Consider the following 24,891-nt stretch of genomic DNA (forward strand, 5'->3'; position numbering starts at 1 on the left):
AACACCTTTAGTACAACGTTTTCAAAGACCCTCTCATTTCCCACTGTGTGTGTTCTGTGTGTGTTTGCCAAAGGGGGAGGGAAAAGCTTTAAAAGGGATGCTGCTAGTATATTTTTAAACTAATAAAGCCTAAAGCAAGCAATCCACCAAAGGGACAGAGGTAAAATTAAAGATTAAAAAGTTACTTGCATGCATATATCACTGTATGACACTAGTAGTTCTGACACACTCCAGAGAACTATTTTTGATTTAATTGTTTCAGATACTGAAAACGGCAAATTGATCAGAACTGTTACTAGGGGGGCTAGTATTACAGAACATGAATCTTTTTTTAAAAGGGAAAGAAAATGTCTCCTCTCATTGAAGACCATGCAATATCACAGCAGCAGCTTCATAAAATAGAACTCTGTAAGCTGTTCCTAAGCTGTAAGAAACCCGAAAAGGTGCAAAGTTGCTGGCACAGAATGGCTGCGACATCACATGTGAGGCATTTCAGGTAATGGGCATATGACTCGTGTGTGCCTCCAGTGTGTGAAGTACTCTAACCTGTCAGGATGAAGTGTGTCAGCGATGGTTACTTGAATCAACATGTTTTATTTTTCATTTGCAACTAGTACAAAAATATTCTAACATGCTGACTGTGTTATGTTTAAATGAAGTTTAAACTTTTATAGGAATAAATTGTGTAGTACAGTAAATATAACACTCCCCTATTTTGGCCATAGCATGAACATAAGAAATCAGAACAAATAGATGTTCAAGTAATGAGACAAAGGCCCGTTTCAGCTCTCCAACCAACCACTGAGAAATAACTTAAAAATCTCAATAGAAGTTATTAAAATTGGTGGCTTCCATCAAGTGTTTTTGCTACTAATTTTAGACATGATTTAAGTCATTTTGAGCTAGATGCCCAATTCCCACTGAAAGTCAATTTGAGCTGGCATCTAACTGCCCTTTTCCAGAGTCAGAATAGCTATTGCCATACAAATTCTGGAAGGGATATTAAACCTCCTGCCTAAGCTGCTCTGTAGGTATTAGAGATCCAGAGACCTTCATGCCCACTGCAGGATTCGTGCACCTTCTTCTAAAGCAGTGGGTGCTGGCCACTGTCAGAGATAGGATACTGGGTAGGATGGATCTTTGGTCTGATCCCTCCTGGCAATTCTTATGCCCCTTTGTGTCTTTGAAGATCTCTCCTGTGGGCTTAATGACACTGGAACATACCTTTCCCACATGGGACCCAAATCAAAGCGGGGCTTTCCTGGCCATCTATCTTTTCACCTACTGAAAGAAACAGCCATAAGAGAAATACATGCTTACACTTTTGTGAAAGGAGGAAAATACCACTTTATTTTCAATATACAGATTAACTTACATAATAAAATAAGGATAGTGAATCTTTGAATACACATGAATAAAAATATTTTGCTTTTAAAACAAGACTAATTCTGCCATGTCCCCTTCCTGATTGATGACAATGTCTGGAATCAGGCATTCAGCCTTTATGAAGCTGTTTCCTAATGTGGGTATGGCACTCCACAAGCTACGTCGCATCTACCTAATGCATAAAATGCCTTCACTCCACATACAAAAGCTACATCTTCATGTACGTTTTCAAACACTAGTTGGGTACAATACTACTCCATCATCTTCCTGCCCCCAAAACTAGTCGTCTTCCAAACCTAGAGGAATTACTCCCCAGAATGGAGATAAATCCAGCAAGTTATCCCAGCCCAGACTCTCCTCAATGATGGATAAAGACATCCTAGAGTGAAATGCAGCACACGTGCATATGCAATATGAACTGCAAGCCACCAGATACTGAGATGAGAGCAATAGATATATATTTCACTTCAGCAAAGCTTTCTCAATAATGTAATTATTCCTATAATTTCATCTCTTGGTTCTTTTCATTAAAAAAAAAGCAACTCCTATCCAAACTCAGCCTGTTTAAGATAGTCAACAATATTTGATTCCACACACAATAGAGGCATGTGTTATTGCTTGCAGCATAAGCATATTTGCTGGAAATGCCTACAGAAGATTCAGGCCTAGACAAGAGGTTCAGTTGTAAAGCACGAACACCACCAGCTTTACAGACTGGGCACTACAAGGAGTAGAGTCTGCAGATTCCACATTGTCCAGTACCCGGGTGCACACCATACAATGTTGTAAGTGTGCATCCTTCCATCCTCTACACTAGAGGATGGCATCAGCTATAAGGATCTCCCCAAGCACTGACTTAGTTATGCAAGAGTAGTTAGCGTCTAGAAATAGCAACTTCTGTTAATGTAAGGGTTAAATTGAATCTCCATCAAAACTCCACATTTCCCTCCTGAAGAGTGGGTAATCTGGACTGAAATGATAAGGTTTAAGTCAGTGCTCCACTCTATCAAGGTATTGGCAGAAAAGGGTTTCAGATCATCGCATAATAACTTGGAAAGGTTTTACTTTCCCAGCAGGACCAACTGAGCCCAGGATTTTCAGAGCACAGATGGCCTACCTAACGTTTTGGGATGCAGGTACCTGACAAGACAGCTGACCAAAACGTTTAGGAAAGACTGGATTTCCAGCTGTCCACCTCTGATTGTAACTGGAAGTTACAATGAATATTTTAATGAGTAATTAGAGCAGTCCTTGGGATCCCTTCTTTGCAAAATCAGATTCAAAAGGCTAGATTCAGACTGGTAGCATGATACAAAAAATACTTGGTTATTCCAGACAGCTGAGTCCAGAGACCAGCCATTGATGAAACTGGCCATCTAGAGACTGTCACGTTAGCTAAAAAAAAAAAAAAATTAAAATCGCTACCTACATTAAAACAACCTGAACGTATTCTTGTCTTATAACCTCTTTCACTGAGCTACCTTTTCGTGAACTCCGGCGTTAATCATCATTTCTGTTTTCAATTTCCCAATGATATCACAAAATTAAAAATGACTTGCTTTCTACAAACACTTTTGGGCATGATGTTAACAACACAGAAATGTAAAGCTGATTGTTGAAGCAGGTTACCTAAAACTCCTTTTCTCTGGAACTAGTTCTGGTGGCAGATTGGCCAAAATAGGAATACCTGCAAACTTGGATATCCTGACTTCCTAGCTACTTAAGTATTCGTCTGCTAACCTTTGCTCTGAATCACTGACTTTGGGGAGAATAAGACTGATTCCACCACTCGGCAATGCAAAATCACTTCTTCAGGTGAGACCAGGTGGTGGGATGCAGCAAATTTTATGAGACCTCACTAGGCTCAAGAAATTCATGCTTCGTAAAATCTCCATGTTTTCAATACAACAAAATGAGGTAGCAATGAACAGCCTTTGCAATAGGACTGACTCCATTTTTGAGTTATAATAATGTATCCTCTTCCTACACGTTTTAGTATGTGAGCCAACAGCTTTTTTTTTTGGGTGCGGGTGGGGAGGGGGAAGGAAGGGGGGAAATAATAAAGAGTAAAGAGGAAGAACCAGGCCAATGATTTTGCAAAATCCGCCTTTTTGGTACCAGCACAAAGCACTGCTCTCCGTCAAGTGGAGAGAAATATAAAACACTGCAGTTTCTTTTCTTCTTTTTGTTTTTAAAGCCCAAGGGACTTCTGCACAGTCTGCTTGGCAATTTTGTTAAACTGTTCTCTGTCCTCCCGCCACATTTTGGAAGCATCAACATTAGCTCCACTTTCATCATTTGGTTCTGAAAAGAGAAAGACACAACAGGCAGCTAGGTTACTCACCAAGGACTTTGGTTCTTCATGTGCAGCCTTTACACATTCCCCCTATATACCTGAGGTACCATCCACACCTGGGGGAATGTAAAGAGACCCCTGGAGAGAAATCACACCCCTTGTTTGACATATCGCACAGAACTCAGAGGAGAATGTCAACAAGGATTTTTTCTGGTGAAAAGCTTCAGTGATTTGTACTGTTGGTGCTTTCTTAGTAGCTGAACCTCAGCCCTTATTTAAAAAGAGAATATTTTGTCACCAGAGGAGACTTCTAACACTGCAGGCTGCCACCTGGAAAACCCCTGTGTGGTTTTGGAGTTTCATGAACACCCAAGACTTCTCTCCAGCCCCACATTGCAGGTCACCTCATGCCCTGTGGGAAGAGTTCTCCAAAACACACACAGCTTTCACTTCTAGAGCCACCTCCGTCAAAGAATCTGAGAACTTTGCAAACAGTATTTAAGTACCTGTAAGGCAGGCAACCCATTTTACAATCAGCTAAACCGAGGCACCGAAACTTACCCAAGATTAATAAAGAACAGTGGTGGAAAGGGGAGCATAATTACTTAAGGATGACACCGAGACAGTGGCAAGTGAGAACAGAACCTAGGCGTCCTGGCTCCCAACCCCTACTCTCACATCTGCCCAGTCTCCTTTCATGGTTTCATCACCAGGACTTGGAACCATCCCATGACAAGATGGGAATAAAGCTCATGAATTTGTTTGCGATTGTACATGAGCTTAAGATCCAAATGAGTCCAACTCCGGGTGATTTGACCAGTTCAAAGCACCGAAACCCTAACCTGAGCCATCACCAATCTCCAAACCTAGCTTCTTCCAAGCCCTTGACCCTCCAGACCTTTCTCACCACCCCTTGAGGATCAGACGGTGGGACTCAATATCTCTGGCAACCTCTTCACTAGGCCCCAGCTGCCTTCAGTTTCCAATCTTTAGTACAACTCCAGAGCGCACAGTTTGAATCAGCCAGGGTCCAGGAAACAGGCTGCCAAAATCTCTGCTACACAAAGGATACTCAAAGGTGTGTCATGTGGCAGGTGAAAAGGGAAACAAAGTCACAAGGACAGAAGAGTCCAGGCAACTACTTAAGCACTGGCAAGCCTCGGTAAAACTGTGGCACATCCCAAACTTTTCGCGGCCAATGCATCACTGTATTAAGTCTATGGATGTTTAATGTATAGCTAGGAATTGAACTGATTTGGGACAGTCTTGATGTTAAAAATGGGAACAAGTAGAGTGCACTGCTTCTGTTCATTCAGGTTTTCTGTTCCTAAAACCTTGGGTTTACATCCTGATGGTTACGCTGTGATTATGGCCAACTGTCGTACTTCTTCCCTGAAGGTATACATCCAAAATACCTCTGGGTTCTTAGATGGCCTTCATCAGAGCAGCATTAAGTACCTAAACTGTATTTTTTTCACTCAGTGCCAATAATTCAAGGAACACATTTCTATCTTCTCCAGTTATTAGCCGACCAAAGTCTAGAAACTTACCTCCAACATAGGAGTTTGTGTGAATTATTATTACATTAGCTATGGGGCTTGCAGGGAGGTCCCCTGAAACAATGACCTCTCAGTGACCTGTCAGAGCGAGACCCAAAAACTGAACCCTGATTTCACACACAACAGCAGAAAGCATTAACGGGGCCCCCCAGACCTCCATGGCAGTGTCCCTGGCCTGAGGAGAAGTGGGATAAGGTTACATGCAAACCTGGAGCCACCAATTTGTTGATCCAGTCCAGGTATTTTTAGTTCTTTTTAGGGTACTGGTATATTAATAAAGCAGTAAGTGGCTGTTATGGCACCAACAAATCTTGTTGCTGCAAAAGTGGGTCTGAGACCTTTGACTGCCCAACAAAAACAAACATCAAAGTAGAGACATTAACCATGCTTCAGAAATGCTACTCTACCAGAGCAACTCCAGATGAGGCACCAGTCCTTACCTGCTAACATGCTAACCACTGACAAGAGGATCTTCTCCACGCTCTGCACTGGGCTCCACCGCTCAGCGCTGCTCTCATACCCCATGGGGTCATCCCCCGGAGCATGCAAAATGGAGATGCAGACTCTCCCATCTGGGTAAACTGCAGAGGAAGCAGAGGAGATGAAAAGATTTTAATACACGACTCATTGGCTCCTCAGCACAGCAGTGATTAATGTGCATGGCTGGCCAAACTTGCACAGCCCTTGCCTCCACATGGCTGCTCCTGAATCCATGGGGACACTTGCCCTTCAGAAGGCAACAGAACAAGTTATGGATGTTCTGTTACCTTCCCCAAAATAGGAAGGAAGAAAGTAACCTTACCATCATTGGAGCCCAGGTCACAGAGGTGGGCTGTAAAAACCAGATCTCACACTCGGGAGGAAAAGTCAGACACTTTACAGTGAAAGTTGGTAGCCAAATAGAGCCGAACATTTTTCAGCATCACTTCTGCCGAAACTTTCCTCCCCCAGTGGCTCTGCAATATGGATTACTGTGCTTCCAGAGAATCGTTATCCTGTCATTTTCCAAAGTGAATTGCATCTTGTTATTTTCTGCCCATGTTTCTAGCCTCCCTAAAGCCTTTTGCATTACTGCCCTGTCCTCACCACCGGTTCCAAATTACTCTCACTGGCAGATTTCATTAACGTACTCCTTCCAGACCAGAGATGGAGACATTAAGAGTGGACCTAACCCCAATCTCCACAATACTCTGCTATTCTCCTCCCCACAACTGGACTCAAGATGCTCTGACACCCCAAGAACTCCATCCCCTGCTGGTCACTGCTCCACTGACTTTCTGGATTTTCAAATTGGTCTAGAAATTTTAGCTCTAATAAAGTTAATGGATGATAGACAGCTAAATCACCCAGGCTTCTTGAAAACTTCTGTTCCTATAGAATTTTCCTTACATTAAAGGTGGATCTGCACAGGAATCGACTGGGAGATCATTTCCCATGGTGACAGGCGGGGTATAAGAACCTTGACACTCAGGAAGAGACAAGAGTAATGGGAGCTGGGAAGATGGGTGGATTAAACCACCCCTCTTGCTGACAGAATAATATACCATAGTGTGCTCAGTGAGCATTTCAGGAAGGGCAGAGTAGGTGAATGATAAGGAGCTGCACAAATTCCATGGCTTCACATGAAATTTGGATTAAAGAGGTACCTAAATCTCAGCCAGAATTTACGGGGTTGACACTTCAGAGCTTGTGTACCAGGGCTGGGGAGAATGTAGGACATGGACGGCCAGAGTTTTCCCTCTAGTGTTGTCAGACTTTAATGAATCAGAGGATGAGTCCAGGCACATAATCTGAGTCATAATAAAACGTTCGCACATGTTTTCTGTGGTGCTTTAGGAAATTAATTAAATTTGTAATCAGCAGCTCTGTGCAGAATGCCATGGGCCTGTGCAGAAAATGAGAGCTGAGTGCTGGAATAGCGTTTGGTGTGGTTTTTAAAATATATGAGCTTTTGCACATAAACATTAGTATTATTCAGTAGAACATTTTTAAACCCGTAGCTACAGAGAGGAGTCGTGTAAAAACAGTTTGTTGGGATACTCCAATCTTTTAGTATTACAGTGAAAAGTTAAGAAGACTAAAAAAACCTCTTCTGAAGTTCATCTCCAAGAATCTGAGCTGTACCACATAATGAACAGAGGCACCTGGCCTCGCACAAGGTCACATCGGGAATCTCATTAAACCCCCGTCTTTAGCAGCAGATGCTATGCTAACTTTTTCTTTTCTTAAAAATATTCCTCACATTAGCTACTTTAAGTTACAGAACAGCACAGAAAAGTCTACCCGAGCTTCAGATTATTTTTCTAACCATACACCACAAGGCATATACCATCAGAGAATTCAGATGGAGGTATAATTGCAAGAATTCCCAGAATGGTCCCCATGCAACATGTCCCTTACAGTACCATGACCAGGAGATCATGATAAGAGAGAGTTATTTTAGGAGAAAATACAGTCCCAGAAAGACATGAAACTATCTACTATCTAGGAGAATCCCACCACATACGTCAGATCTGGGGTTAAATAAGAGAAAATAGCCTTGGTGGGAACACCTGGCATCCAGCTACAGCAGTTGCCCTTTTAAAAAATTATTTATTAAAATAAAGTCTTTTTTTTAAAAAAACTGTTGAATCAAACTTACTGTTTGGATGAAACATCTCACATGTGAACCGCATCTTCGGAGGACTGAGAGGATAGTCAAGAGGAAAGCTCAGGATAGCAGGGAAAACACCATATTCAAAACACGTGTCTTCTGGGCCCCTAGAAACAAATTAAGTACCTGACTGCAGTGTAAATGCCTCTCTCTGCAGTAGTCATTTATTAACAGAATTAGTCTGAAAAATACAATTTAAGCTGGATGACATGAGCATCGAAAAAAAATCAGAAAGGAAAGTACACTGCCCTCTCAGTACTCTTGCAATCAGAGTCAAAATGCTAAGAAAAATATTATACGCACATCTGGAATTCACTAAAATTCAAATACTACAATTATGGTAGGGGACAGGAAAAAAAAGATCCCAGCACTTGGGCATAACGAAATGATTATTTGTAAAAAGACTAAGCATTTTGCGGCAGGACTGTCTCTTACTGTGCAAACCATGCTTTGTACTTCATGATGGTGATGAAGGGACCCATCTTGGGTCCAGCCCTCACATCTTTATATGGGAACCACTGCAAGTCTGTTTCCCCTACTCTGAGCAATGATTGATGCCCTGATTTAATGTAGCATCACCGTACTCCTGAAATGTAAACTTGAAAACAAATCTCATACTTCTTAAGAACAAGTTTAAACAAGATCTTAGTCATTAGCCACAATTTTAATGGGGGATATCAGTGGTAATGCTAGCCACACCAGGACAGGAGAAATCTGTTGTTCAAATAGACGTTAGCATATGTTGCACAAGAATAATGCACATTATAAATAACAGCTTGCTGCTAGTGATGTGCCATCTTCTAAAATGCTTTATTATTTGTATTGCAGTTGCGGCTGACGGTCCCATTCAGGTTCTGTGCCATGCTGTGCTGTGCGTCATGAATGTTACATGACCTGAATGCCAGTGTGGACAGCACTGCCACCCCTCTCAGACGTGGGTTTATTATGCCAACGGGAGAGCTCTCTCCTGTCGGCACAGAGCGTCTTCACCAGACATGCTACAGTGGTGCAGCTGCACGCACCACTGTAGCGCTTCTAGTGTAGACAAACCCTCAGTATCACATAAGCTCTCTGTAGCAACTCCAGCCATGAAAAAGTCACAATGGGAAATGGGTCGTTTCAGCTGTATATACAGAGTCAGTGTTTTATTCTGTTGCTCTCTCCCCTACTGCTGCTCTGCAATGTGGTCCTGGCCCCTCGTGGACATGCCAGACAGCTTCCTTGTTCCCTGCCCCAGGGGCACTCCTCTCCTACTGGCAGTTCCAGTCCTAGCTCTTCTATGGGCAATGACTGGCAGCTCCAGGCAGAGGGAGGAATAAAAACTGCTCTCACAATGTAGCAACAGCCTGAAGGCTGGCAGAAGCAGATGGAAACAAGATCCAGTACCACAGGCATTTCCAGACACAAGCTGTCCAAAGCAGCAGTTCTCCTTCCTCCTACCCCTACTATGCCTCATCTAATCACAGGCCTGGTCTATACTTACCGGGAAATACGGTGGCAGTCGACAAGAGTTATGCAAGCTACTTAAAGTAGCTTGTGTAACTTACGTCGACTTCCTAAATTCTTTTCTGCACGCTGTCTCTACTACACTGCACCAATGGGAAATGTGTACCTGTCAACGCAGTGCTACGCTTTTTTTGGAGGTGGTTTTATTGAAATGACTCCTGGATCAATTGAGTGAGTCTCCACTTCTGCTCAATCGATCCGGATAAATCGATCTGACGGTGGCGAATTTGCAGCCATCAGTGAAAACATACCCACAGTCACAATCACTGATGCAGTTGGTTTGTGAAGGAACCTGTGCACTTTGCGATAACCATGCATCAACAGAAGACTTTCACACTTAGCCAAGGCAATTGCCTGCTGCTATTACAGTTATCACTAGTCACCCAAGAAACCTAGCAAGAAACCTCAGATTTCGATTTCGATTACATGTTTCCTGAGCTCTTCTAAAGAACAAACAGTTAACTTGCTCTTATCCCACTCCCCATCAATTGAAAACCAAATATAGGGGTGAGAGGGAGGAGAATATCAAAGCTTGCACATTAAATTACTAGGAAGGTCGCAACACTCTGTTCAATTATACCCAAACACACCCTACTAATTAAGCAATCTGTCTCCAAGGCATGTTCTGGGATTTTAGTGTCTGCACGTCAAGGGGAAATAACTGGCAGGTGTGAAGTGTTAGCTTCTTTGAAGATACAGTTGTACTCACGGATGGAGATGTCAAATACAGAAGCTCAAAAATCATTTTATAAAATAAGATTAGGTGGGGACTCATCTAATTGACCTATGAAGAGTCGAATTGTCAACATCAATTACAACCCACATGTCAGGACTTATTACCACTTGAGACAAAAAACTCAAGTAATATTTTATACAACAGTCCCCTCCTGTCCTCGTCCCAGGACAGCTACCCCAGCCCTTTTACCTGGAGTGCATCCCCACTCTTCCCAGTGGGAACCCCCACAGCCTCTGTGCCTGGGGATCATACTTACCAGGGGAATAATCCCAACCAAAAGCATCCTTCACTCCCTCTGGCCCTCTCACAGTTCCTCTGGGTCCAGCTCTCTGACCCTACAGATACCAGTGGATAAGCTTCTCCCCACTGCTCCCTTCCCTTCAGACCTCTCCAATCCCTGGCTCCAGCTCTCTGGCCAATCTCTCTGCTGCTCTCTAGCCTTCAGCTCTCTGGCTTGGAGATGCCAGCCAGAAAACCTCTCTTCCTTTCTTCAGCCTTCTCCCAGGAACCAACTTGTGCTTCCTTCTGGGACTCCTACAGTCTCATGGTCTCTGGCAGCTCTCACCTATCCTTCCTGCCTGAACCAGTCTGCACTGCCTCACAGGAACTCCCTCTCAATGGGTCTCTTCCTGTCTCTGTTTCCCCTGTCCTTTATAGCCCCCAGGTGCTGCCCTGCCCTCTTAGTTGGCCAAATGGTCAACTAAGCACATGGAGCTGGACCTAATTCATTTACTGGGGCCAACCAACCTGTGACAAAGCTATAAAGGTACTATCTTTCCCTCCCCCCACACACAGTTTGAAAGGTATGGAAAGGACAATCCAATACCCATACAGGCATGGCTTATCAAAACCAGAAGAACAAGCAGGAAGTTATTAAAAAAAAACTTGTTCTCTTCCTCTGACCAAAAAGATCTGGAAACAGGATTTTGGATGGTAAAGCAACTGACTTGATTTCCATATTAGAAAGATTGCTATGCAATGGCTTTATGGTTCAGGGATGAAACGTAGGAACACATTTCTAATTCCACACAACAACTTTGTTGAAAGAACATTATGGTTGCACAGCTAAGTGCCCAGAAGTCAAGAACCAACATGATGTGCAGCCTGTAGATAGAAGGTCAAGATCTATAAGCCACAAGAACTGAGTAGTCCTGTACCGCAAAAGTGAGGGAACTTAGAGAAGCTGGATGGGGGGGTCAGTGAGATCTATGAACATAGAAACTAGGTCTGCATTTTCCACCCCTTACAGTACTATAAGATCAGAGAAATGCATCAGTATCCAGTGAGAATCAAAATTATACCAGTCACGTTTGTCCTCCTTGGTCTTCCTCATATTTAGCCAGAGTAATTCAGTCCTGTGCTTCAACAATAAACTCAATGAGCTGACATTCATTCTAGTTACAGTTTAAATACATTTATGTATTAGACTCCTGAAAGGGTGTGATGATTTCTGGTGCCTCGCATTCCCTTTAAAAGCAGTAGGAAACCCTGGGGGCTTCTCTGCTCGGATATGCTAATACATGATCATATGCTCCATTTTTAGGAACTCTGTTAAATATGCCAGTTGTTTTTGTTTTAGCCATTCATTGACGCAGGGATCAAGTTCAAAGTGAAAGCATTAAGCGAAACGGAGATGGCATTGTCTACTATGAAATACATAAGACGGGTATGAATCTTAGGCTAAACAACTTGACAACATCCTATTAAGTTCAAGTAGTATGCCAAGAGCAGTAAAGTTAAGCAGCCATTTGGTGATCACACCATCTGTTACATAAAGATTGCAAAGCACTCCACAAAACTTGAAGCTTCAATACCTTATGCTATGATCTTGTCTGACTTCCCAATCTAATCAGAGTCAGGTATGTTGTGTAGTTGGACACTTCGAGGAAAAATCCAGATGATGTGGAAATTATTATGGCAACACAACGACTGATGCGCTTTCCATCTAGTCAGTACAGTATGGATCCAATACTCGAGCATGGTGTCAGAGAGCTGCTGGAAGTGGCATTTTTCAAATGAAGTGCAAAACCAACAATCTAGATCACAATGCCCAGGACCAAATGCATGAGCACAAGGGACAAATCTCTGCTTGAGGAGATCCAGCTACAGAACAAACAATTATATGGAGAAAATAATCAAGCAATCAATTTGCAAACACCTAGAAGATAATAAGTTGATAAGTAACAGACAGCATGGATTTGTCAAGAACAAATCATGTCAAACTAACCTAATAGCTTTCTTTGACAGGGTAACAAGCCTTGTGGATGGGGGGAAGTAGTAGATGTGATTTCTCTCGACTGTAGTAAGTCTTTTGATACTGTCTTCCACGACCTTCTCATAAACAAACTAGGGAAATATAACCTAGATGGAGCTACTATAAGGTGGGTGCATAACTGGTTGGAAAATCGTTTCCAGAGATTAGTTATCAGTGGTTCTTTGTCAAGCTAGAAGGGCACATCAAGTGGGGTTCAGTAGGGATCGGTCCTGGGTCTGGTTGTTTTCAATATCTTCAATGATTTAGATAATGGCACAGAGAGTACACTTATAAAGCTGGTGGATGATATCAAGGCGGGAGGGGTCGCAAGTGCTTTGGAGGATAGGATTAAAATTCAAAATGATCTGGACAAACTGGAGAAACGGTCTGAAGTAAACAGGATGAAATTCAATATGGACAAAGGCAAAGTACTCCACTTAGGAAGGAACAATCAACTTCACACATACAAAATGGGAAATGACTGCCTAGGAAGGTGTACTGTGGAAAGGGATTTGAGGGTTATTGTGGATCACAAGCTAAATATGAGTCAGCAGCATAATGCTGTGGCATAAAAAGTGAACATCATTCTGGGATGTATTAGGAGTAGGGTTCCCCATCCCATTGGTGGGTAGGGACTTGGGAATAGAAGGGGGAGAGTGGCGTGAACCTCACTTATAGTGGAAAGGCTCTCTCAAAGAGGAAGAGCTTTGCAATGTTTCCTAAATATGGTCAGACTCTGGATTCACCTGATCCCGCTGGCAGACTGTTCTATTGCCAAAACCCCGTCACCAGAGAATGTTTTGTTCCCAGCTCTTGTGCGCGCCATTCTGGGCTTTGTGATCTGTATTTTCCCAGAGAAGCACAGCTGTCGTATGGTTCACAGATCAAAATTTGATGTAACTGGGGCTTGATCCATTAATTGCCTTGAAAATTAAGACCGAGGTCTTAAAGCGGCATTAGGAGCTGACCCATCCAGTGGAGGGATGTGAACATGGGCCTGATTGGATGGCAGCCTTAGCCATGGAGAAGGTAGGCAGATGCACTCTGTATTAGCTTGTGCACAGTGCTCACATTCGGCATCAGACAGAGGGAGTTACAGTAACCTGGCCTGCAGAGACGAATTCATGAAACATTACGTTCACCTCCTTGTCCAGAAGGAAAGGATGATGTTTCCTAGCAAGCTGTAGGTCTATATGGACCTGATGGTACTTGGTTATCCAGACTTAGCAAGGAATCAGACCAGTCCCTGAGGCTATACCTCTTTGACAAATGGTGGCTGTGAGCCTTCAAGAGAAGGTAGAGAATGTCTTAATCAGCTCTTCAAAGTGTTTCTCCCTTTGCAACCAGCATCATTTCAGTCTTGCCTGGCTTCAGCTTGCGCCAGCTGCTCTTCATCCAAGAGCTAATTTCCCATAGGCATCCTGACATGTTAGTAGTGGCAGCAGATGCACCATTTGAGAATGAGATACAGAGTTGAGTACCATCACCACACTGTAGGCAGCTGAGTCCATGGCATCGCGCTCTCTCCAAGTGGTCTCATGCAGATCCTGGAGGAAGGGGGATAGTCTGGGTCCTGTGGTACCCCAAAGGTGAGGGCTTTCAAAGAGGAAGAGGAGAAGCTACCACCACACTACTATTCTGCTGAACAGGAATAACTGGAACCACTGTCAAGCTGGGTCATCTACTTTTCCTATGTCAGGTAGGGGTGTTAGTAGCACCGTGTGGTCCATTGGGTCAAAGACTGCAGAGAGGTCCAGCAGTGTGAGCATGGAGATCTTACCTGTGTCCATGGTTATGAGGAACTCGTCCTTTTGTGCCATCAGAGCCATCTCTGGGCTGTGCCCTAATCTGAACACTGATTGTGAGGCAGTCTGGATGTTGGTGGATAACAAATGTTGGAGGAGCACAGTGGTTAATTATTTTTCTCAGGAATGGTTGGCTGGTGATGGGACAGCAGTTAGTGTTGGCATCTGGAGGACGGGGTGAATTATTGCGTTTTTCAAGGAGTTTTGTAGGTGTGCTTTTCTGAAGGAGGCAATGACTGTTTCCATTCAATTTAACAGGGTATTTTTTCCAGTGTGCAGCACCTTTGTAACTAAAAGAATCAGAGCTCTAGGTATAAAGTATTAGTAACCACAATCTCCTAAGATGGCCATCTCTGTAGCCAAACAGCAGAAATCTTCTTCTGCCCAGCATAACTGGTGCCTATTTTTAAAGCTTCCTAACAAAATGTGTGATACTTAGGACCCAGAGGACATTACTTCTGACTACAAACAGTTCTAAGAGAGGCTAACGTATCAGACCACACACAGCTTTACATAATCTTTCAGAAGTTTTATTGATAAAGTAAAATGCTTGAATAGTTCAGTTCTTCTCTCTGTTTTCACTGTGGTGCTGGGCAACTGCTCACAATATAAATTTAACAGATATGTTTATTTAAAGCATTTTTAATCAACTTATATCCTCACAGTTGCTGGAAATTATGTGAGGGTCAGACAATTATTTAATGACAGTAGATGCAGAGATTCAAAAGGTTAAAGCTTTATAACCATTAAAAGACAAATTGTCAACACCACTTGTCAAAATATACAAAGTAAATATCTTTTAATCAAACTCTAAGTTCTCAAGTTAGCATTTTTCTTATTTTGCCATCTGTAAATTTTGATTAAATGACCTGGAAAAAAACCCCACCCTAGGTGTTATCTGAGGATGATATGGGGGTTATGGCTTCAACATCTGGATATATTTCTGCAATAGATATTCACTGGTATAGAGGAAGACTGAAGAGCTAGGAAGGGGAAATCTCTTGAAATTCTATAAGATACCCCTTTCTGAATGGCAGTAAGGCCCCAACCATGTAAATACTTACATACATGAGTAAGGTTAAGATTCTGTCATGGGTATTTTTAGTATAAGTCAGGGACAGGTCATGGGAAATAAACAAAAATTGATGGAACCTGTCCCTAACTTTTACTAAAAATACCCAAGGGGGTGTGGAGGGCGGGACTAAGTGGGAGCGTTGCTGGGGGGCCATTGGAGGCTGCTGCTCTGGCCCCGGTTGCCACTCTGGCAGGCCCAGGGCTGACAGATGCTCCAGTCCTGCCATTGCAGACATCCCGGAAAGTCAAGGAATCCGTGACCTCCGTGACAGAATCATACCCTTATACATGAGTAGCCCTTTGAACTCAATGGGAAAAGTTTCTCATGTGCATGTTGGCAAAATCAGGGCCTTTGAATCGGAGGTGGAATTGACCCAGAAGCAAAGAAAAAAGCTCCTAATTTTCCCCTTAAGATTAAGAATTCCTAAACCAGTAAATTGCATTATCTGTTGTTTGAGCTGAAGGAAGATCTGCATTGGTCTCTTTACTGCAAAGCTGTAAAAAAAATCCTTACTTGCTCCAAATGAATAGGATGCCTGGAAAAAATGCCTGTTATGCCAGAACATAAGAACAGCCATACTGGGTCAGACCAATGGTCCATCTAACCCAGTATCCTGTCTTCCAACAGTAGTCAATACCAGGTGCTTCAGAGGGAATGAATAGAACAGGTAATCATCAAGTGATTCATCTCGTCAGCCATTTCCAGCCTCTGGCAAACAGCAATCCCTGCTTATCCTGGCTAATAATAGCCAGTGATGGATCTATCCTCCATGAACTTATCTAGTTTTTTTTTTTTCAATCCTGCTATATTCTTGGCCTTCACAACAGCCTCTGGCAAGGAGGTCCACAGGTTGACTGTGTGATGTGTGAAGAAATACTTTCTTTTGTTTGTTTTAAACCTTCAAGCAAGCACAAGCAAGCTCTCAGCCTAAGGTTGTTTTGATTATTTTTTAAATCGCTGATGAGAGACCTGAGCTATGAAGGAAGGTTGTTCTGTCTGGATGGATCTTTGAGAGCTTTTTTCAAGGGATTCTCCTTGGAATCAGTTAGCTCTACTGAAAAAGTCATGATATTGCCATTATAAAGATGTATGAATCAGGGACCTTACATTTTCTCCCCCTCCTTTTTGGTTGCAAACTTTGGACTGAGATAAGGTTGCTTTGGCTAAGATTATGTAGAACTTTGTCACTCATAGCCTTTTTGAAGAGGAGCTCAATAATATTTTAACTATATAATAATTCATTTTTTCAAAGACACTGGGAGCACCTACTTGACATACGAAATTAAAATATTTTGAAGTTGATGGCCCAGGCTAAGGAAGGATCACATCTGATAAAAGAAAAATTCCTACTATTTGAACTTATCTGTCCTCTGGATCTTTTGAAAGATGACCCGGAAAAAATGCAGCAGTAAAAATGCAACCGTAAGAAATACATTAACAACTCCTTCCACTCAGGGTTTACCATTCGGAAACCTCACACTTTACTAGAATTAGCTTTCAGGTCTCTCTACTGGAGGGTTTCTGCAGGAGACGGCATGAGAAGCTCTTACTTGTCTCCTCCTGAGTTGCAAGGAAAAGATGGTGACAATCCTCCAGACTCCCAACTGAGTCCAAGATTCTAACCAAGGGTCACATCAAGTTGAAGGTGGCTTTTACAGGGTGGAAAATGCTGTTACTTCTCCAGCTATCCGGTTCGTAACCTAAATGGCAAGGGCGAGACTTTGTGGCTGCATTGCTGAAGTGTGCCAAAAGAAAGAGCTGTAGAATAGCGAGCTAGGCTGCATGGACACTGAGGGAACTAGGATTGCAGGTTCAGCACTTAGGATGATGAGAAGCTTCTGATTACTGAGAAGTCCAATCCATCTGATGTTCACAGGAGCATGAGAGAAACTTCCTACACACTCTATAGTCACTGCTTTCCTCAACAGAGAACTTTAAAGCTGCCCTCTCAGGTGGAAGCAGAGTGCAACGCTGCTGCAGCTGTCCCACAGAGCGGGCCTGAATTCAAAAGGGTCAGATTTCCAAAAGGCATTTAGGATCTCAAAGAGGCAATGGGAGTTAGGCACTAGGCACTTTGAAAAAATCTCACAAGGCATCTATCTGTATCTTTAGGCGCATAAATAAATAAAAACAAATCAAAAACTGGTCCTAAATGGCTTGATTAGTGGAGAAATGATCTGATTTCACTCAAATAACGCCCCAATCCAACGACACCCTGCCTTATGAGCAACCTGACTGGCTACTGACAAGTGTGGCTCACAGCAGGTGCTACTGGAGTAAGTAATAGTAATAACAAAGAATATTTTCTGCAGAGTTGCTGAACACAGTCTTGCCCTGCTAACAGCAGTGGTCAAACCATTTCCAGCACCAGGTCAATCTGCTAATGTGGACTGGCTTTGTGTCATTTTTTCCCATCAAAGTCAGACCCATTTCTGTTAGCAGGCTTTTATCTGAGAATGGGCACCAAGGAAGTGGGATTCCTTTAGTGGCAATATTGTCCACCAAGTTATTTTTATATTCTGTATAGCGGCCTTAGGCTTTGGCATAGAACACTCATATGAATGTATTAAATTAAAAGAATTTCCTATGAAATTCATAATCCCAATGCTGTATATGGAGATGCCAAATTAGCAAGTGGAGAATAAGATCTCTCATGGAAGAGATGCACTGTTGATTTAATAGACAACGTGAGCACAAGAAACTCTCGACTCCATCAATAAGATGCTATTTATTGTGGGAGGAGCAAAACTATGGAGTGAAAACCATCATCCAGGTGTCTGCCAAAACAGCAAGGTGAAACAAACTGATGAGAGGACAGTTAATTCTATAATCATTGTTTTATGTACATTTGTAAATGGCTTCTTCTGTATTTATGAAAGCCGGAAAATGACCCAAAACCACAATCTCATGAGATCCTGAAAAAGGGGAATTCCAGGCTAAAAAGTGCGCTACTTTAAAGAAAAGTCCTAGGTCTAAACATAGATCTAATTACTTTTCAAGACAGATTTTTGAAAAATTGGCTCTGTATCGTTTATATTAAAAAAAAACCCCAATCTTTAGGCTAACAAAGTTCTTAACAATGAGTGCTTCTGTATCATTTTGGTTTGTTTCTTTAACGCCAGCGTAAGCTGCTATGGCATACTGCTTTTGAAGTTCATAAGGTAGAATACTCAGAGTAAAAAGGCCCTGAAACATTAATATTAAATTCATGAACTTGCAGAATAACATCTTAGATCCCACACAGCATTACAGTATCATTCAGTATTTTGATTAAATCCTTTAACATTTTGGAACAATTCATCACTACGTTGAGTGAACAACCCTTTTCTAAAGATCCAACCAGCAGAAATTCATTAATTCAGCCTCATTCGGATGTCACAATATCATCAAAGATGGGCGGTCTGATGTGTTTCATACTCTTTCATGAGTTAGAAAGACCAACTCTTAACACAATCATCTCGGATAGGTAAACACACATGGCTTTATGGAACCGAAAAACAGCTACTCAGGAAGTTCAAATCAATAAGATCTTAAACTCAACTATCACGATAGTGCTGCATTGTGTAAATACTGTGTTGAAAGAATTCAGCATTTTAAAAATAATTTTCCTTGCTTTTTATGAGAGAAACAAGAGTTCCCACTCGCTCATCTCCCTATTACTTTAATCTGCCATAATTTTTGTATTTATACCATGTTTGGTGGGCCTTGAATTATGCTACAGAAGGCCCCTTAGATTAATCAAAACGGAAAAATGTCAAGCGTCCTGTTTGTGATTTCACCATTTCCGCTGCTTATTTACTTTTTGCATTGTATTCCCCTCGAAAAAGAGGCCAGACTAATTAGTTTCACTTCATAGTCTGTTTAGTTTCCTCCATGTCATGCAACATTGGCACAAAGTTGCAATTTTATAGTTGCACACAACACAGGAGGAAGCTTACATCCAAATATAAAGAAGTAATTGATTTTTTGTTTTAAAGTATTTAAAACATTCTATTAATAAGATTTCATAAAGTTGATTTGTAATAACCAAGCAGTTTTGAGGACTAAGGTACTAACTCTCTGTCTTTATTTCAAAGTCAGCTTCAAAATCTATCAAGTGTCAAAATGCAACTTTAGTATGACACACCAAACAAACAAACAGTGATAACACTTAATTTGCATTGACAAAAAGACCACAAGCTAAACACACTTGACAGTTTGCATTTTAAAGTGTGTTCATTTTCAGTGTTACCAAGAAGCCCCTGATTATTTACATTGGCATTATAAAGACCAGGGAAACAAAAATATTTTATGCCTAACAATACACTTTTAAAATTCTCCATTATGTGTCTCCTCCGTAACAGCTCTTCAGCCCCAAGCTCTCACTATTTGGGACAGAAATTGAGTTATCACTACTTCCTCATTCCAAGCGGTTTGTCAAACCCTGGGAGACTTCTACAGTCAACCAGATCAACACACTACTTACAGAATACTTCTTAGTGTCTGTTCATCTTTCACACCTACTGAAATCGTACTTCTAATAATGCTGACTACCACATTTCCAACTAGAAGACACTACATAAAAAATCCTGGACAACTTTTCTGGACTTGGATACCTAAAAGTTAGGCAATGAATGCATATTTAGAAATCCAATTATCTTATTTTCAAAGATTTAGAGGATCCACAAGCAAAAGAATTCTTGAAATTATAAACCTGCTTCCCACGCCAAAATTTTATTAAGAAAGAGAGTACTAACTGATTGTATCATTCCAAACCATTACATGCCCAGGTAGGGGAATGGCTAGTGGCCTGCTATATACCTTCTCCTCCAGTATTGTCAAGGTGCAGTGTCACCCAGGGCTACCCGACCCTCTTGGCTATGACTAAGGGTGGGGAAGGGAAGTCATCCCCCGTTCCCTGAGGAGCATTGGAAAGAAGCTTACAGAATGTTTGAGGTATGGGATCCTGCTTGGAGAGTCAGATTTACCCTTCACAGATGATGAGCTCTGAGAGCTGCTTTGTGGCTGGGAGCAGCAGAAGCTCATTGCCCTAAACAAGGGCTCCTTTGGTGGCTGTGTAACCTGTCAGTTTCCTAGTGGAGATTACCATCCACTTTGAAAACTGAGCTGAGACTGATTTGCGAGAGATCCCCAGCAGGAGTTAGGAGTTATTTCAGGCATACCAAGACTGTTCTCTGTGGAGGTTACACTACAAGGGAATTAAACGTTATAAGCCTTTTTTACGTGCTTGGCAAGAAAGTTGCATCCTTGCCTTTCAGATGTAAGGCCTTATTATGCCTAACCATGCCTTTATCAACTCAAGATTGGACTATTACAACACGCTCTGCACAGACTATATCTGCATACCATCCCAAAACTGCAGCTAGTGCCAAACAAGACAGCCTGCCTATAGAGCAGCTTTCCACACGCAGCATGTAACATCATTGCCATGAGAGCTGCATGGGCTACCCGCAGATTTCCAGATGAAGCTTAAGATTTTGATTATATCATGCCTATCTCCATATTATCTGAGCTCATTCTAGAAAGCCAAGGAAGCATCTATATGTTCTTCAGACAATGCCTATGGATTCTGTACATTCCATAATGGTAAATGCAGAGCTTGCCAGATCATACTGGCACCTTGGTTAAATGCTGGAAGGGGCAAAAAGAAAATTAATTTTGGAGACCAAAGGAAAACAGATTTATCATTGGCAAGCTGTCTGTTTTGTTCTACTTATAATGTGAAAAATCTGTCCCTATTTTGTTGAATTTAGCTACCTGTTTGCAGTCTACAAATCAGGCAACTCGTTTTTTCCAAGGTATTTATGTATACATTAAGCAGATATGGTCCCAGTATTGATCCCTGGCGTATGCCACTACACCAGGCATGCTACTTCACTGGGTTAGCATCACAAACTTTTGTTATTACTTCAACAACATGACCATCAGCCTAAGACGATTCAAATGCAAGTGCTCTATTTTCAAAACCAGATCATGGTCTGAGAGCAAAGAGAGGTTCCCAACTTCCCCCTCTGAATACAAACTGAGCAGAATGCATGGAGTTCTCTTTTACAAAAGTATATATAAAGACTGAATTAAGATTTTCTGTATTAATGCTCTTCATTATGACACGCTAGTCCAAAAGTTAAATGTAAGATAAGTTTAGCTCCAAAGGAGTATCAACTCACATGATCAAGGCTTCCCATTCAAAGAAGTTTTCTTCATTCATAGGCCCTGTTTAAAAAAAAAAAAAAAAAAGTACATCATTGCTTTACGAAAAAAGTCAATGACACATAGCTACAACACATTAGTTCTATTTAGCTCCTTACCTGCTACTATTCCTTCTGGTGGATTCAGGGTTAACTCTAAAATTCAGAATTAAAAGAAGATTGTTATTGATACAGTAGTTTCTTTATATTACTGAAAAGTCAAATAGGACATTTAACCTATCAGAGAAGAAATACCAACACATCAAGCTGACAAAATTAAGCCATTTCATAAACTAACACAATAACTTACTTTCTAGCCAACCTGGCTTTAAAACTTTTCCTGAAAGCCTGACAGACAACAATTTGAAGTTGAAGAGGAAAAAAGCCACCCCTCCACCGAAGCACAGAAAACATGCATCCTTTTTCAGGGTGGGATATTCTGAATTAGCACACAGAGCTAACAAAGTCCAATGAACAGGGAAAGACGTTACTCCCATGGCCTCACTGCATTAATTCAGAACTGATGGCATCTTCACCCCAAACACAAACCAGAATATAGCAAGGAGGAGGAACGGAAGCAGAAAGGTTTGATGGAAATAACTGCCTTCAGGCATCTGTACTGCAGCTGCTGAGGACTGTGTCCTATCTGTACCATTTAAGAAATGTGAGAAAAGATAATCACAGAACAGCCTTGAACAGTTGGTTGGCTAGCCAAAGAGGCTTTCCTGTCTCAGGACAGTCACAACCTTTACCTCATTAAGGCATAGTTCTCATCCACAGCTCCATAGATATCTGACAATTGCCAGTTCACCAAGCTACAGTAAGCGTAAATACACAGGCCCCGGATTTCAGACACTCCTATAAGATGAGTCTGTGTCCTATGGAAGTTCTAACTTAGAAAGTCTCCAATATCTAGAGGATGTGAGAGCAATTTAATTAATTTCAGATCAGAATAAAAACTTTGTAGAGAGCTATCCTAATTGAAGTTGAAAAGCTTAGGGATAGATTGAAACACAGCCTAATGAATGATTTTTGTCCTGTGGAACACTTGGAAGAGGAATTTACAGAAGAGGCTCTCTACCTTGCCAGCTCTCTGCATAAAAAACAATACCAGGAAAGCCGTTAAGCCAGGGATAGGATTCAAAGGGAAAAGTCAAGGCCAGGAGTTCAAAGAATTATTTCTCTTTGTCTTGCCAAGTGCAGTTCAATGTCAAGATGGTAAATGACATCACTAATGCATGGTATTATACATGGCCTGTGGAAGCTTTGGGCCTACCAGCTCAACAACAGAATACTTTTGATATTTCCCACAATTACATGCACCCTTCTAGGCTGGATTTTCCACTATTGAAAGAGAGAGCAGCATTCAGATCTCAGACTCCATGCTGACAGAGCAGTCAATGAGACTTCTGTTGCTCAAGAGTCCAGGCCTTGTTAGGAGTTAATAACTATGAATAGAGTTGTGAAGGATGCACCACAGAGCCCTCTTGCCCCCCAAAGAAAACCATATCAACATGAGGTACTGGGGACAGTGAGGGTGAAATCCCATGGGACAAAATAAGGAATTTATGAAGATACAGACTCAACCCTTCACCTCACCTGGCTAAGCTCTGTCCTTCCCTCTCTCAACAGAAATGGGTGTGCACATTAAGGCAGCAAGTGCAAGGCAGCTGTGCAGGTTTAGGGCTACCTAGCCCTGAGGGATGGACAGCTGCAGGACCTTAAACTCACATCATTCTGATGGCCATTTTTACTTGATTATTTAGGGGGAGGAGGTAACCCCTCTTTTGCACTTCCAGGATTCTCTCTCAAACTGCTAGGGTTTATACCATTTAAAGGCAATATGGGAATCCCAGTTTTCAAATGCTATACAGCATAAATCTCTAGCAGTTTGTGAAGCATTAGCTGTTAAAATTACATCAGAACTGAAGTGGATTAAACAGAAAGAAATCAAAAGTATGTGATTTTAAAGGGACACAGGTTGAATTTGATCCCAAATGCAGGTTTCGTAAAAACGCAAGCCCACGATTTTTTATTTTATTGTTACTACCCACTACAGCCAGATTTTAACTGCTCACCTAGAGGCAGAAGACTCCATAACCCATTACTGATGCCTCCAACCATCTAGTCCCTCTAAGTTTTGTTTGTGTTCAAAATTAAGCTTTGCTAATTCGTTTTTAAGATTAGAATGAATGAACCATCCCATTTAAAAGATCTATTTATATGCAAGTACAGTGTCACCACTGAACATTTCTGGTGCACACAATGACAACTAAAACATGTTGCCTATGCCTAAATTTTTAGAATAGGTTTAGTTTTTTATTAGGTATAAAATAGTTATGGCCCAAACAAACTTTGACGTAACTAGAGCGACTGTACAAACATACCAAGAGTCAGCATTTTAATCAAGCCTGACTATATTCTTAAATGATCTGCTGAACAATACACGTTATGAAAATTTTATTACACATTTAGCAATTAATTTGAAGATATACAAAATTAGTAAACACAGACTACTTGGGAAATACATGTTCTCTCCCTAGTGTAGGCAAATGATAGGAATCTGAACTGAGATTCAGGAAACCTGAATTCTATTCCCCACTCTGCCATTCCCCTATTGTTATTGTATGCAGTATTGTTGAAGCCCTAGTGTGCGACTTTGGGCAAGTCACTCCCTACATCTGTCAGTTTCCTCATCTGTAACACAGGGACAGTGACACTTGCTTTCTTTTGCAAAGTACTGAGATTTGTGGATGAAGATACATAGCTGTGATATAGCATATATATTACTATTATAGCCTCCATTAGAGAAGGTAAAAACATTCTATGATCTGAACTCACCCATCCTATTTATTACAGTTCCCTCTTGTGGTAAGAGAATCCATTATCACTACTTGGGTAAGCTTGTGTTTTTATGACACAATTTCCTATATTTTTGAACATGTTCCCTCCCTTGGGATTGAGTTTCAATAACTGACTAGGGAAAAGCCCCAAATATTACATTTAGGAAAGGAAGGGCATTTTCAAAGCAGTGGTTTCGATACTAATAATGTTAACCAGCTGCAGGGGCCTAGCCTAATTTATCACTTTTTATTTCATGAGAGCGCAGCTAATTTACAACCTGCCCAGCTGCAATGCTGGATTTTTCTCTTTTTGCTCCAGATGGATTCTTTCCAATTTTAAGAACAGAGTGTAAGAGTGTGCGTACTGAAATGCGGTTATCTTATATCCTGAAGCATAAAGGTTTATACCCTTCTAATTGTTTTTTAAATCCTGTCTAATGTAACTGTAGATGTTCTCTGCCATATAAATGTCTTATATTTTTCTTAATCCTACTAGGCTCTTGGCCTCAATTATATCTAGTGGCAATAAATTCCACAGATTAAATACCTCTACATTTTTAAAAGGAAATATTTTCTTATATAATACATCA

At 41.5% G+C, this 24,891-nt stretch overlaps 1 protein-coding gene across 6 annotated transcripts in view; it reads right to left on the minus strand.

Annotated features, from left to right (window-relative positions):
- Window positions 1-1,322: 1,322 nt before the first annotated feature.
- UBE2G2 (ubiquitin conjugating enzyme E2 G2) overlaps window positions 1,323-24,891 on the minus strand; it is a 32,965-nt gene continuing 9,396 nt past the window's right edge. For 2 of the 6 annotated variants that reach the window (XM_067538738.1, XM_067538735.1), the window contains exons 2-6: window positions 21,579-21,614; window positions 21,438-21,483; window positions 7,883-8,001; window positions 5,682-5,822; window positions 1,323-3,690 (exon numbers count right to left, since the gene is read on the minus strand). In XM_067538738.1, the coding sequence (XP_067394839.1) occupies window positions 3,578-3,690; window positions 5,682-5,822; window positions 7,883-8,001; window positions 21,438-21,483; window positions 21,579-21,614 (455 nt within the window). In that variant the 3' untranslated portion in view covers window positions 1,323-3,577. The remainder of the gene's footprint in view (window positions 3,691-5,681; window positions 5,823-7,882; window positions 8,002-21,437; window positions 21,484-21,578; window positions 21,615-24,891) is intronic. The other 4 variants (XM_067538739.1, XM_067538741.1, XM_067538737.1 and 1 more) reach the window with 4 other exon arrangements.

This window comes from Emydura macquarii, unplaced genomic scaffold, assembly GCF_026122565.2.
Source record: "Emydura macquarii macquarii isolate MOO-44397 ecotype Brisbane River unplaced genomic scaffold, CSIRO-AGI_Emac_v2 contig_499, whole genome shotgun sequence".
Lineage (NCBI taxonomy): Eukaryota > Metazoa > Chordata > Testudines > Chelidae > Emydura > Emydura macquarii.